Source organism: Oncorhynchus mykiss, chromosome 1, assembly GCF_013265735.2.
Source record: "Oncorhynchus mykiss isolate Arlee chromosome 1, USDA_OmykA_1.1, whole genome shotgun sequence".
Taxonomy (NCBI): domain Eukaryota; kingdom Metazoa; phylum Chordata; class Actinopteri; order Salmoniformes; family Salmonidae; genus Oncorhynchus; species Oncorhynchus mykiss.
In genome coordinates this window covers 58,850,809-58,867,060 of record NC_048565.1, presented here as the reverse complement: position 1 = coordinate 58,867,060, position 16,252 = coordinate 58,850,809, and the positions used below count along the sequence as shown (strand labels likewise).

At 40.6% G+C, this 16,252-nt stretch overlaps 1 protein-coding gene across 4 annotated transcripts in view; it reads left to right on the top strand.

Moving 5' to 3' along the window:
- LOC110525667 (serum response factor) overlaps window positions 1-16,252 on the top strand; it is a 76,087-nt gene that overhangs the window by 47,287 nt on the left and 12,548 nt on the right. For all 4 annotated transcript variants that reach the window (XM_021606030.2, XM_021606005.2, XM_021606016.2 and 1 more), the window contains exon 3: window positions 9,344-9,581. In XM_021606030.2, the coding sequence (XP_021461705.1) occupies window positions 9,344-9,581 (238 nt within the window). The remainder of the gene's footprint in view (window positions 1-9,343; window positions 9,582-16,252) is intronic.

Below are 16,252 nucleotides of genomic sequence, written 5' to 3'. Positions count from 1 at the left end.
AATAATGCAAAAACAAAGTGTTGGATTGAAAGCAAAAGTGCAAAATGTGACATGTAAGAAAGCTAACGTTTAAGTTCCTTGCTCAGAACATGAGAACATATGAAAGCTGGTGGTTCCTTTTAACATGAGTCTTCAATATTCCCAGGTAAGAAATTTTAGGTTGTAGTTATTATGGGAATTATAGGACTATTTCTCTTTATTATTATTATTATTTGTATTTTATCTAAGGGGTGGCAACCATTAGTCTAATTATTCCTGTTCCACTGCACAAGCTTCAATGTTATGTCATAATTACGTAAAATTCTGGCAAATTAGGCGGCCCAAACTGTCGCATATACAGTGGGGCAAAAAAGTATTTAGTCAGCCATCAATTGTGCAAGTTCTCCCACTTAAAAAGATGAGAGGCCTGTAATTTTCATCATAGGTACACTTCAACTATGACAGACAAAATGAGAAAAAAAATGCAGAAAATCACATTGTAGGATTTTTTATGAATTTATTTGCAAATTATGGTGGAAAATAAGTATTTGGTCAACAACAAAAGTTTCTCAATACTTTGTTATATACAGTGCCTTGCGAAAGTATTCGGCCCCCTTGAACTTTGCGACCTTTTGCCACATTTCAGGCTTCAAACATAAAGATATAAAACTGTATTTTTTTGTGAAGAATCAACAAGTGGGACACAATCATGAAGTGGAACGACATTTATTGGATATTTCAAACTTTTTTAACAAATCAAAAACTGAAAAATTGGGCGTGCAAAATTATTCAGCCCCTTTACTTTCAGTGCAGCAAACTCTCTCCAGAAGTTCAGTGAGGATCTCTGAATGATCCAATGTTGACCTAAATGACTAATGATGATAAATACAATCCACCTGTGTGTAATCAAGTCTCCATATAAATGCACCTGCACTGTGATAGTCTCAGAGGTCCGTTAAAAGTGCAGAGAGCATCATGAAGAACAAGGAACACACCAGGCAGGTCCGAGATACTGTTGTGAAGAAGTTTAAAGCCGGATTTGGATACAAAAAGATTTCCCAAGCTTTAAACATCCCAAGGAGCACTGTGCAAGCGATAATATTGAAATGGAAGGAGTATCAGACCACTGCAAATCTACCAAGACCTGGCCATCCCTCTAAACTTTCAGCTCATACAAGGAGAAGACTGATCAGAGATGCAGCCAAGAGGCCCATGATCACTCTGGATGAACTGCAGAGATCTACAGCTGAGGTGGGAGACTCTGTCCATAGGACAACAATCAGTCGTATATTGCACAAATCTGGCCTTTATGGAAGAGTGGCAAGAAGAAAGCCATTTCTTAAAGATATCCATAAAAAGTGTCGTTTAAAGTTTGCCACAAGCCACCTGGGAGACACACCAAACATGTGGAAGAAGGTGCTCTGGTCAGATGAAACCAAAATTGAACTTTTTGGCAACAATGCAAAACGTTATGTTTGGCGTAAAAGCAACACAGCTGAACACACCATCCCCACTGTCAAACATGGTGGTGGCAGCATCATGGTTTGGGCCTGCTTTTCTTCAGCAGGGACAGGGAAGATGGTTAAAATTGATGGGAAGATGGATGGAGCCAAATACAGGACCATTCTGGAAGAAAACCTGATGGAGTCTGCAAAAGACCTGAGACTGGGACGGAGATTTGTCTTCCAACAAGACAATGCTCCAAAACATAAAGCAAAATCTACAATGGAATGGTTCAAAAATAAACATATCCAGGTGTTAGAATGGCCAAGTCAAAGTCCAGACCTGAATCCAATCGAGAATCTGTGGAAAGAACTGAAAACTGCTGTTCACAAATGCTCTCCATCCAACCTCACTGAGCTCGAGCTGTTTTGCAAGGAGGAACGGGAAAAAATGTCAGTCTCTCGATGTGCAAAACTGATAGAGACATACCCCAAGCGACTTACAGCTGTAATCGCAGCAAAAGGTGGCGCTACAAAGTATTAACTTAAGGGGGCTGAATAATTTTGCACGCCCAATTTTTCATTTTTTGATTTGTTAAAAAAGTTTGAAATATCCAATAAATGTCGTTCCACTTCATGATTGTGTCCCACTTGTTGTTGATTCTTCACAAAAAAATACAGTTTTATATCTTTATGTTTGAAGCCTGAAATGTGGCAAAAAGTCGCAAAGTTCAAGGGGGCCGAATACTTTCGCAAGGCACTGTACCCTTTGTTGGCAATGACAGAGGTCAAACGTTTTCTGTAAGTCTTCACAAGGTTTTCACACAGTGTTGCTGGTATTTTGGCCCATTCCTCCATGCAGATCTTCTCTAGAGCAGTGATGTTTTGGGGCTGTTGCTGGGCAACACGGACTTTCAACTCCCTCCAAAGATTTTCTATGGGATTGAGATCTGGAGACTGGCTAGGCCACTCCAGGACCTTGAAACGCTTCTTACGAAGCCACTCCTTCGTTGCCCGAGCGGTGTGTTTGGGATCATTGTCATGCTGAAAGACCCAGCCACGTTTCCTCTTCAATGCCCTTGCTGATGGAAGGAGGTTTTCACTCAAAATCTCATGATACATGGCCCCATTCATTCTTTCCTTTACACTGATCAGTCGTCCTGGTCCCTTTGAAAACAGCCACAAAGCATGTTTCCACCCCCATGCTTCACAGGAGGTATGGTGTTCTTTGGATGCAACTCAGCAATCTTGTTACTTTGGTCCCAGCTCTCTGCAGGACATTCACTAGGTCCCCCCCGTGTGGTTCTGGGATTTTTGCTCAACCGTTCTTGTGATCATTTTGACCCCACGGGATGAGCTCTTGCGTGGAGCCCCAGATCGAGGGAGATTATCAGTGGTCTTGTATGTCTTCCATTTCCTAATAATTGCTCCCACAGTTGATTTCTTCTTGATTTCTTCAACTGTGTCCTTTGATAGCTCTTTGGTCTTGGCCATAGTGGAGTTTGGAGTGTTTGAGGTTGTGGACAGGTGTCTTTTATACTGATAACAAGTTCAAACAGGTGCCATTAATACAGGTAACGAGTGGAGGACAGAGGAGCCTCTTAAAGAAGAAGTTACAGGTCTGTGAGAGCCAGAAATCTTGCTTGTTTGTAGGTGACCAAATACTTATTTTCCACCATAATTTGCAAATAAATTCATTAAAAATCCTACAATGTGATTTTTCTGGATTTTTTTTCTCATTTTGTCTGTCATAGTTGAAGTGTACCTATGATGAAAATTACAGGCCTCATCTTTTTAAGTGGGAGAACTTGCACTGTACACTGACTCTGCATGTAATGAAAGCAAGAAAAGTGACACAATTTCACCTGGTTAATATTGCCTGCTAATTTGGATTTATTTTAGCTAAATATTCATGTTTAAAAATATATATTTGTGTATTGATTTTAAGAAAGGCATTGATGTTCATGGTTAGGTACACATTGGAGCAATGATACGCACCGCATCAATTATATGCAACGCAGGACACGCTAGATAAACTAGTAATATCATCAACCATTTGTAGTTAACTAGTGATTATGATTGATTGTTTTTTATAAGATAAGTTTAATGCTAGCTTGCAACTTCCCTTGGCTTACGGCATTCGCGTAACAGGCAGTCTCCTCGTGGAGTACAATGAGAGGCAGGTGGTTAGAGTGTTGGACTAGTTAACTGTAAGGTTGCAAGATTGAATACCCCAAGCTGACAAGGTGAAAAACTTTCTGCCCCTGAACGAGGCAGTTTACCCTCCGTTCCTAGGCCGTCATTGAAAATAAGAATGTGTTCTTAACTGACTTGCCTAGTTAAATGAAGATTAAATAAAAGGTGTAAAAAATTATTTTTAAAAATCGGTGTCCAAAAATACAGATTTCCGATTGTTAAGAAAATTTGAAATCGGCCATTCCGATTTAATCGGTCGACCTCTAATACAGATATCACTTATTATGGATATCTACATTGATGTGAATCACACTACTGCTCTCTCATTTAGATATTTGTATCTTACGGATTATGGTTGTTGTGGATTGTTGTTCACAAATCTAGAGGGGTATTTGAACCCAATAATGCTTGAATTCAAGAAGTTTAAGTTGCCTAGCAATCTTTGTTTTTGAAACCAGTCGACAGCCAGCGAAAATGTGCTCTTGCAACAGCTGTAAAGTGCCGATCCCAGCCTATGGAATAAAAGTGGGGCTTTTATTGTTCAATCTAATTCATAGTGATAAAAACAATAATCCATGGGCCTAATGGACACATGCTCAAACCTTGAATGAGTAGGTGTGTCCAAACTTTTGACTGGTACTGCATATATCCATTGATTGTTGAAGAATATAACTTCTAAATGCCTCATGAGTTTAGTTCAAAGGTCACACTCCATGAGAACCCAACATATAAACTTGTTTTACGCCAATGTTTGTAAACATTGTAAATGTAAACAAACACCCTATAGCCTCATAACATGGTTAAAACAATAATTTTGTTATCATGAATGGTCAGTCCTTGCATCCATAGCTCTGTCTATTAATCTTAGTGGTAACGTTTTCCCCAGGCCCATCCCTCAGCTTTTTACCAAAACAGAGGCGGGTCGACCATTTCGTTATTGTTTCGTCTGTGGATTGGCCCTTTAAACAGCTGCATATTATCAAGATATTAAAGTGTCGCCAACAAAGGTAAACAATAGGCCTATAGCAAATGTAGAATTTGGCATACATTATTCACATGTAAATAGCACTTTTCAGTAGTGCTCAAAGCATGCCATTCCATGAGCGCAGCATTTATTTTTCAACTTGAATCAATGAGCCAGATCAGTCCTCCATGACAACTAAATCAAAAACAACAGAATAGGGCTGGCTAATAAGCCCTTAGTTTTGGGGTTATGCTCCAGTAAAAACATTTGGCTAATCTATACTTCCATATTTCCAAGTCCTATTATTGAAGATCAAGGGGTATAACATTTATTGGAGTGATTGCAATTGTGATAGACTTTGGTTTTTAATGTAAAGGTATAATTTAATCGTATTATTATATGCAGTAGAGTGATTGGTTAGAAGAAGCCTACATAACCGACCCATAAAGTAAAATGTAACATCCATATATGGCCAGCTATGTAAACTTTAACGTTTTTCTTCTCTTATCAATAGACACAATACCCCATAATGACAAAGCAAAAAGTTTTATTTTGCAAATGTATTACAAATAAAAACTGATATCACATTTACTTAAGTATTGAGACCCTTTACTCAATACTTTGTTGACGCACCTTTGGCAGCGATTACAGCCTCGAGTCTTCTTGGGTATGGCTACAACCTTGGCACACCTGTAGTTTGGGAGTACCAGTCTCTGCAGATCCTCTTGAGCTCTGTCAGGTTGGATGAGGAGCGTTGCTGCACAGCTTTTTTCAGGTCACTCCAGAGATGTTCTATTGGGTTGAAGTCCGGGCTTTTATTCTAAAATGGATTAAATCATTGTTTCCCCTCAATCTATACACAATACCCCATTATGACAAAGCGCAAACAGGTTTTCTGAAATGTATAAAAAATTCAGTACAGAAATACCTTTTTACATAAGTATTCAAACTCTTTGCACTCAAGGACATTTAGAGACTTGTCCCGAAGCCAATCCTGAGTCATCTTTGCTGTGTCCTTAGGGTTGTTGTCCTGTTGGAAGGTGAACCTTCGCCCCAGTCTGAGGTCCTGAGCACTTTGGAGCAAGTTTTCATCAAGGATCTCTCTGTACCTCCTTGACCAAGGACCTTCTCACCCGATTGATCAATTTGGATGGAAGGCCAGCTCTAGGAAGAGTCTTGGTGTTTCCAAAGTTTTTCCATTTAAGAATGATGGAGGCCACTGTGTTCTTGGGGCCCTTCCCCAGATCTGTGCCTCGACATAATCCTGTCTGGGAGCTCCACGGACAATTCCTTCGACCTCATGGCTTGGTTTTTTTCTCTGACATCCACTGTCAACTGTGGTTCCTTATATTGACAGATGTGTGCCTTTCCAAATCATGTCCCAAACAATTGAATTTACCACAGGTTGACTCCAATCAAGTTGTAGAAACATCAAGGATGATCAATGGAAACAGGATGCACCTGAGCTCAATTTCTAGTCTTATAGCAAAGAGTTTGAATACTTATGTAAAAAGGTATTTCTGTACTGATTTTTTTATACATTTCAGAAAACCTGTTTGCGCTTTGTCATAATGGGGTATTGTGTATAGATTGAGGGGAAAAAATGATTTAATCCATTTTAGAATAAGGCTGTAACGTAACAATGTGAAAAAATGGGAGGGGTCTGAAATACCTTCTGAATGCACTCTATATGTATATGGAGGAAACTAGCTACCTGCTGAGACTAAAGCAATGGTAATTGCTTGGTTATGAACGTCCTCTCTACCCCACTGGCTCTAGTGAATGGTGCTGCCTTGGAGTAAGGTTTGTGGAATAAAATATTTGTGACTCACTCAACATGATATGATTTGTTAGTAAGTTTTTTTTTAGTCCAGCGTATAAGAGCCCAAAATCCCCCAAAATAATAAAATCTGTAGAATGCATGAATCTTGCTATTTTGACAGCCACACTCATAATGCATATTGTTTGTCCTTCCCCAGGACCAGCTAAAGCCTGCGTTTACAAAAATCGGTGTCCAAAAATACAGATTTCCGATTGTTAAGAAAATTTGAAATCGGCCATTCCGATTTAATCGGTCGACCTCTAATACAGATATCACTTATTATGGATATCTACATTGATGTGAATCACACTACTGCTCTCTCATTTAGATATTTGTATCTTACGGATTATGGTTGTTGTGGATTGTTGTTCACAAATCTAGAGGGGTATTTGAACCCAATAATGCTTGAATTCAAGAAGTTTAAGTTGCCTAGCAATCTTTGTTTTTGAAACCAGTCGACAGCCAGCGAAAATGTGCTCTTGCAACAGCTGTAAAGTGCCGATCCCAGCCTATGGAATAAAAGTGGGGCTTTTATTGTTCAATCTAATTCATAGTGATAAAAACAATAATCCATGGGCCTAATGGACACATGCTCAAACCTTGAATGAGTAGGTGTGTCCAAACTTTTGACTGGTACTGCATATATCCATTGATTGTTGAAGAATATAACTTCTAAATGCCTCATGAGTTTAGTTCAAAGGTCACACTCCATGAGAACCCAACATATAAACTTGTTTTACGCCAATGTTTGTAAACATTGTAAATGTAAACAAACACCCTATAGCCTCATAACATGGTTAAAACAATAATTTTGTTATCATGAATGGTCAGTCCTTGCATCCATAGCTCTGTCTATTAATCTTAGTGGTAACGTTTTCCCCAGGCCCATCCCTCAGCTTTTTACCAAAACAGAGGCGGGTCGACCATTTCGTTATTGTTTCGTCTGTGGATTGGCCCTTTAAACAGCTGCATATTATCAAGATATTAAAGTGTCGCCAACAAAGGTAAACAATAGGCCTATAGCAAATGTAGAATTTGGCATACATTATTCACATGTAAATAGCACTTTTCAGTAGTGCTCAAAGCATGCCATTCCATGAGCGCAGCATTTATTTTTCAACTTGAATCAATGAGCCAGATCAGTCCTCCATGACAACTAAATCAAAAACAACAGAATAGGGCTGGCTAATAAGCCCTTAGTTTTGGGGTTATGCTCCAGTAAAAACATTTGGCTAATCTATACTTCCATATTTCCAAGTCCTATTATTGAAGATCAAGGGGTATAACATTTATTGGAGTGATTGCAATTGTGATAGACTTTGGTTTTTAATGTAAAGGTATAATTTAATCGTATTATTATATGCAGTAGAGTGATTGGTTAGAAGAAGCCTACATAACCGACCCATAAAGTAAAATGTAACATCCATATATGGCCAGCTATGTAAACTTTAACGTTTTTCTTCTCTTATCAATAGACACAATACCCCATAATGACAAAGCAAAAAGTTTTATTTTGCAAATGTATTACAAATAAAAACTGATATCACATTTACTTAAGTATTGAGACCCTTTACTCAATACTTTGTTGACGCACCTTTGGCAGCGATTACAGCCTCGAGTCTTCTTGGGTATGGCTACAACCTTGGCACACCTGTAGTTTGGGAGTACCAGTCTCTGCAGATCCTCTTGAGCTCTGTCAGGTTGGATGAGGAGCGTTGCTGCACAGCTTTTTTCAGGTCACTCCAGAGATGTTCTATTGGGTTGAAGTCCGGGCTTTTATTCTAAAATGGATTAAATCATTGTTTCCCCTCAATCTATACACAATACCCCATTATGACAAAGCGCAAACAGGTTTTCTGAAATGTATAAAAAATTCAGTACAGAAATACCTTTTTACATAAGTATTCAAACTCTTTGCACTCAAGGACATTTAGAGACTTGTCCCGAAGCCAATCCTGAGTCATCTTTGCTGTGTCCTTAGGGTTGTTGTCCTGTTGGAAGGTGAACCTTCGCCCCAGTCTGAGGTCCTGAGCACTTTGGAGCAAGTTTTCATCAAGGATCTCTCTGTACCTCCTTGACCAAGGACCTTCTCACCCGATTGATCAATTTGGATGGAAGGCCAGCTCTAGGAAGAGTCTTGGTGTTTCCAAAGTTTTTCCATTTAAGAATGATGGAGGCCACTGTGTTCTTGGGGCCCTTCCCCAGATCTGTGCCTCGACATAATCCTGTCTGGGAGCTCCACGGACAATTCCTTCGACCTCATGGCTTGGTTTTTTTCTCTGACATCCACTGTCAACTGTGGTTCCTTATATTGACAGATGTGTGCCTTTCCAAATCATGTCCCAAACAATTGAATTTACCACAGGTTGACTCCAATCAAGTTGTAGAAACATCAAGGATGATCAATGGAAACAGGATGCACCTGAGCTCAATTTCTAGTCTTATAGCAAAGAGTTTGAATACTTATGCAAAAAGGTATTTCTGTACTGATTTTTTTATACATTTCAGAAAACCTGTTTGCGCTTTGTCATAATGGGGTATTGTGTATAGATTGAGGGGAAAAAATGATTTAATCCATTTTAGAATAAGGCTGTAACGTAACAATGTGAAAAAATGGGAGGGGTCTGAAATACCTTCTGAATGCACTCTATATGTATATGGAGGAAACTAGCTACCTGCTGAGACTAAAGCAATGGTAATTGCTTGGTTATGAACGTCCTCTCTACCCCACTGGCTCTAGTGAATGGTGCTGCCTTGGAGTAAGGTTTGTGGAATAAAATATTTGTGACTCACTCAACATGATATGATTTGTTAGTAAGTTTTTTTTTAGTCCAGCGTATAAGAGCCCAAAATCCCCCAAAATAATAAAATCTGTAGAATGCATGAATCTTGCTATTTTGACAGCCACACTCATAATGCATATTGTTTGTCCTTCCCCAGGACCAGCTAAAGCCTGCGTTTACAGTGGCCAGCCTCCCGGGCACCACCAGTACCCACACACCTACGGCACCCACCACATCCACCACCATGCAGGTTAGCAGCGGGCCCTCCTTCCCCATCACCAACTACCTGGCTCCCATCTCCGCTAGCAGCAACGTCAACGGCACAGTCCTCAAGACCACCGGTGCCTCCGGAGGGCAGGTCATGCAGCTGCCCAGCGGCTTTACCTTCATGTCAGGTACCTACAGCAGGAGAGACACTGGCCTTTATGCTATGCTATACTTTACTATAATGTAATTAAGCAATAAGGCCTGAGTGGGTGTGGCATATTGGCAATTATAAACTGGGTGGTTTGAGCCCTGAATGCTGATTGGCTGACAGCTGTGATATATCAGACCGTATACCATGGGTATGACAAAACATTTATTTTTACTGCTCTAATTACCTTGGTAAGTAGTTTATAATAGCAATAAGGAACCTTGGGGGTTTGGCCGATATACCATGGCTAAGGGCTGTGTCCAGGAACTCTGCAATGCGTTGTGCTTAAGAACAGCCCATAGCCGTGGTATATTGGCCATATACCACACCCCGTCGTGCCTTATTGCTTAATTATACCTGTTCTTAGCCACGACGTAAAGCGGGATACCTTATCGCCCAACAATTGTATATGCATCGGTTGAAGCTCAATGTTTAAATTCAAATGTCCCTACCATCATATCTAAGCCAATATGTCACCAATGTCGAGGAAATTTCCAAAATCGACTTGATTGGAAGAACACAAAAAATGATTTGCCTCTCGTCATGATCCGTCCTGCCATTACTGAGAATCACTATACCAGATTTTTGACAGGGTCGATAGCATTAGGGTCATCAGACAATTGTTTTGCCCAAACCTAGCTCAAATTCTAGAAGTGGGATTAAAACCAGGCTACAGCATCCATAAGGTGACAATTAAACTTGGATCCATTTTGACTGAATACGTTTGTTGGTTTAACCGTTTTTATTAAATTTATAATTTTTCGCTCTCGTGGACATTTCAGACCAACAATGTGTTACTGGTTTGTAGCATTTCTGACAATGCTAACATATTTTCAGCCGAATCTCAGAGTTCTAAAACCGGGACCAACAACTTGGTTGCTGCACAACAGCTGCAGCTAGCTAGTAGCAGCTGTAGCTAGCTAACACCAGTAGAAGAGAAGCAAGCTACAAGCAAAGGAGACTAGATAGCTAGGTATATTTAGCTATGAAAGGTTTTTCATATGGCTGAAGTCATCTGTGTAAACTAAATCAGAGCACAAACAAATAAGCTAGCGAACGTCCTTGGCTGCTAGCCAGTATTTACAAGCCAACGAAACTCTACTATAGCTGTATAGATCGTGCACCAACCACAACTCAATGTTGACAATATATCCTAGCTAGCTATAGTACATTCTTCCATAAAGCTTCGCTGTCTAGCTAAGTAAAGTTTATAGTCAACACCAAACACTTAACTTATAAAACATGGAATAGGCATTGCTCATCAAGCTACTCTGGCATGATACAGTCAAACTGGCTAGATAGCCTCCACTTTTCTGGGAAGGCTTTCCACTATTAGTGTGGAAAAGCCTTCCCAGATTTATCTGTTGGACTGCCAGATGGTGAAGTGTGATTCATCACTCCAGAGAATGCGTTTCCACTGTTCCAGAATCCAATGGCGGTGAGCTTTACACCACTTCAGCCGACGCTTGGCATTATGCATGATGATTTGTAGGCTTGTGTGCAGCTGCTCGGCCATGTAAACCCATTTCATGAAGCACCCGACGAACAGTTCTTGTCCTGACGTTGCTTCCAGAGGCAGTTTGTGACTCGGTAGTGAGTGTTGCAACCGAGGACAGACGATTTTTCTGCGCTTCAGCACTCGGCGTTCCCATTCTGTCAGCTTGTGTGGCCTACCACTTGACGATTGAGGCATTGTTGGTCCTAGGCGTTACAACTTCACAATAACAGCAATTACAGTTGACCGGGATAGCTCTAGCGGGGCATACATTTTGCAAACTGACTTGTTGGGAAGGTGGTATCCTATGATGTTGCCACATTGAAAGTCACTGAGCTCCTCAGTACGGGCTATTCTACTGCATGGCTGTGTGCTCGATGTTATACATCTGTCAGCAATGGGTGTGGCTGAAATAGCCAAATCACTGATTTTCCAAATGTTAAAGTTTGGGTCCTTTTTATGTTCTGAATGAAAGGTGATAAAAAAAGTATTTTCAGGAAGTTTAAAATGTATTTTACGAACGTTGAAAACACGTATTTTCCGTATGTTGATATTGGGTTAATTTTCAGTTCTGAATGAATGTTAAATACTTTCTCTAAATTTATTTTTTAAATATTTTTTTATACCCCGTTTTTCTCCCCAATTTCGTGAGATCCAATTGTCCCATTGCTGCAACTCCCTTACAGACTCAGGAGAAGCGAAGGTCGAGAGCCGTGCGTCCTCCGAAACACAACCCAGCCAAGCAGAACTGCTTCTTGACACACTGCTCGCTTAACCCGGAAGCCTGCCGCAATGTGTCGGAGGAAACACCGTACACCTGGTGACTGTGTCAGCATGCATTGTACTCGGCCCGCCACAGGAGTCGCTAGTACACGATGGGAAAGAACATCCCTGCCGGCCAAACCCTCCTCTAACCCAGATGACGCTGGGCCAATTGTGCGCTGCCCCATGGGTCTCCCGGTCGCGACTGGCTGCGACAAAGCCTGGACTCGAACCAGGATCTCTGGTGGCGCAGCTAGCACTGCGTTGCAGTGCCTAACACAGAACCCAAACCGGCTGCGCGCATACATTTATTTTGTCCCCCCACACCAAACCCGATCACGACACACAGGTTAGAATATCAAAACAAACTCTGAACTAATTACAGTGGGGCAAAAAAGTATTTACTCAGCCAGCAATTGTGCAAGTTCTCCCACTTAAAATGATGAGGCCTGTAATTTTCATCATAGGTACACTTCAACTATGCCAGACAAAATGAGAAAAAAAATCCTGAAAATCACATTGTAGGATTTTTAATGAATTTATTTTCAAATTATGGTGGAAAATAAGTATTTGGTCAATAACAAAAGTTTATCTCAGTACTTTGTTATATGGAGGTCAAACGTTTTCTGTAAGTCTTTTCACACACTGTTGCTGGTATTTTGGCCCATTCCTCCATGCAGATCTCCTCTAGAGCAGTGATGTTTTGGGGCTGTTGCTGGGCAACACGGACTTTCAACTCCCTCCAAAGATTTTCTATGGGGTTGAGATCTGGAGACTGGCTAGGCCACTCCAGGACCTTGAAATGCTTCTTACGAAGCCACTCCTTTGTTGCCCGGGCGGTGTGTTTGGGATCATTGTCATGCTGAAAGACCCAGCCACGTTTCATCTTCAATGCCCTTGCTGATGGAAGGAGGTTTTCACTCAAAATTTCACGATACATGGCCCCATTCATTCTTTCCTTTACACAGATCAGTCGTCCTGGTCCCTTTTGCAGAAAAACAGCCCCAAAGCATGATGTTTCCACCCCCATGCGTCAAAGTAGGTATGGTGTTCTTTGGATGCAACTCAGCATTCTTTCTCCTCCAAACACGACGAGTTGAGTTTTTACCACAATGTTATATTTTGGTTTCATCTGACCATATGACATTCTCCCAATCTTCTTCTGGATCATCCAAATGCTCTCTAGCAAACTTCAGACGGGCCTGAACATGTACTGGCTTAAGCAGGGGGACACGTCTGGCACTGCAGGATTTGAGTCCCTGGCGGCGTAGTGTGTTACTGATGGTAGGCTTTGTTACTTTGGTCCCAGCTCTCTGCAGGTCATTCACTAGGTCCCCCCCGTGTGGTTCTGAGATTTTTGCTCACCGTTCTTGTGATCATTTTGACCCCACGGGGTGAGATCTTGAGTGGAGCCCCAGATCGGGGGAGATTATCAGTGGTCTTGTATGTCTTCCATTTCCTAATAATTGCTCCCAAAGTTGATTTCTTCAAACCAAGCTGCTTACCTACTGCAGATTCAGTCTTCCCAGCCTGGTGCAGGTCTACAATTTTGTTTCTGGTGTCCTTTGACAGCTCTTTGGTCTTGACCATAGTGGAGTTTGGAGTGTGACTGTTTGAGGTTGTGGAAAGGTGTCTTTTATACTGATAACAAGTTCAAACAGGTGCCATTAATACAGGTAATGAGTGGAGGACAGAGGAGCCTCTTAAAGAAGAAGTTACAGGTCTGTGAGAGCCAGAAATCTTGCTTGTTTGTAGGTGACCAAATACTTATTTTCTACCATAATTTGCAAATAAATTCATTAAAAATCCTACAATGTGATTTTCTGGATTTTTTTTCTCATTTTGTCTGTCATAGTTGAAGTGTACCTATGATATAAATTACAGGCCTCTCTCATCTTTTTATGTGGGAGAACTTGCACAATTGGTGGCTGACTAAATACTTTTTTGCCCCACTGTATATTAATTTGAGCACAGGTCGAAAAGCATTAAACATTTATGGTAATTTTGCTAGTTAGCTTGCACTTGCTAGCTAATTTGTCCTATTTAGCTAGCTTGATGTTGCTAGCTAATTTGTCCTGGGATATAAAAACTGAGTTGATGTTTTACCTGAAATGCACAAGATCCTTCTCCGCCAATTAATCCACACACAAAACGGTCAACCAAATAGTTTCTAGTTATCTCTCTTCCTTCCAGGCCTTTTCTTCTCTTGACAACTTTCATAAATTAGGTGCATTACCGCCACTGACCTCGTTCGTCTTTCAGTCACCCACGTGGGTATAACCAATGAGGAGCCTGCGCGTGGGTACCTGCTTCTATAAACCAATGAGGAGATGGGAGAGGCAGGACTTGCAGCGCGATCTGCATCAGAAATAGAACTGATTTCTATTTTAGCCCTTGGCAACGCAGCAGTGTGGGTGCAATAATTTGATAACATAGATTTCTAAATCGCGCCCGCAACGCGAGCGGTGTGGTTAGCCTGTTAGACCACTGCACCACTTGGGAAGCCTTTCTAAATGTTTTTACTGTAATGTACTGCACTCTGCTGTGCTCTACTGCAGTGGTTCTCAAACTTCTCCTCGGGGACCCTAATCGTTAAAAAAATTTTCTGTACCTCTGAACTAGCTATTCAAGAGCTTGAGGATTTAGTACACCTTATTCAACTTGTCAACGATCACTGGAATAGATCAATTACATGGAACTGCCTGGGGTCCCTATGGAGAGTTTTGAGAACCACTACTGAACTATGCTGTGCTGTCCAAACTTGTGCTGTCCAAACATGGATGTCTATGATTGGTTCAGATTTAAACATCCGTGGACGAGATTCCCTAAAAACAAGTTAGGAGAACATACGCAGCAGGTTAGAATTAACACTGCAGGTTAGGCGAATTGGGTTTAGCGAAAATGCTCTCTATTGATATTCACACCCTCCCCTCTTTAAAGTGAGAATCCATATGTTTTACATAAATGCAAATAGCCATGTCTATGAAGTAATAGCCAGGGCTCGTTTTCATGATCGTGATGGAACTTAAGGTTACGAGTGTTTTAACGATGCATCGTTTCTATCAAGGCCGCAAAAATCACATGCGTTTCCCAAAACATCACGTAGGGAGAACCTTCAGTAAGTGCGTTGTTAGAGCATATGTCGATACTGATAAGATCAAAAGAAAGGCGGCACTGCTCTTGGATCAGCGTTCTCCATTCAAATGTTACCTTAACATTCAATTCTGACAATGAATCAGCTCCTAGAAATAAATTATCACCTTCAGAAAGTATTCATGCACCTCCACATTTTGTGTTACAGCCTGAATTCATAAATTGATTTAATTGATGTTGTTTCTCGCCCATCTACACACAATACCACACAATGACAAAGTTAAAACATGTTTTTAGAATTATTTTGCTAATTCATTGAAAATGAAATACAAAAATATCTCATTTACATAAGTATTCACACCCCCGAGTCAATACATTAGAATCACCTTTTGCAGCGATTACAGCTGTGAATCTGGTTAATTCTCTTAGCTTTGCACATCTGGTTTGTACAATATTTGCACATCATTATTTAAAACATTCTTCAAGCTCTGTGAAGTTAGTAGTTGATCATTGTTAGACAGCCATTGAAGTCTTGCCATAGATTTTAAATCTGATTTAACCAGGAACATTCAATGTCAAATTGGTAAGCAATTTGTGTATATTTGGCCATGTTTTAGGTTACTGTCCTGCTGAAAGGTGCATTTGTCTCCCAGTATCTGTTGGAAAACAGACTAAACCAGGTTTTCCTCTAGGATTTTGCCTGTGCGTAGCGCTATTCCATTTATTTTTATCCTGGAAAAACTCCCTAGTCCTTGCCAATGACAAGCATACTCATAACATGATGCAGCCGCCGCCATGCTTGAAAATATTAAGCGTGGTACTCAGTGACGTGTTGTATTGGATTTGCCCCCAACATAACGCTTTGTATTCAGGACAAAAAGTAAATTTCTTTGCCAAATCATTTGCAGTTTTACTTTAGTGCCTTATTGCATACAGGATGCATGTTTTGGAATATTTTTATCCTGTACAGGTTTCCTTCTTTTCACTCTGTCATTTAGGTTAGTATTGTGGAGTAACTACAGTTGTTGATCCATCCTCTGTTTTGTCACAGCCATTAAACTCTAACTGTATTAAAGGTGGAATATGCAGAAATCGCTTTGCCATTTCCTAGTTGCTAAAATTCTAATAGTGGCCTAACTTCAGTTTATGTGACAAAACAAGCAAGTATAGTGTAGAGAATCATTGTCCCATGTAAACCCCTGTGAAGTATATATATTTTTTGTCTTACAGGGGCAGTGTTGCATTTTGAGATGGGCTTGAACAAGCTAAATAGCCAATATGCAGAGGGTAGCATAATTTGT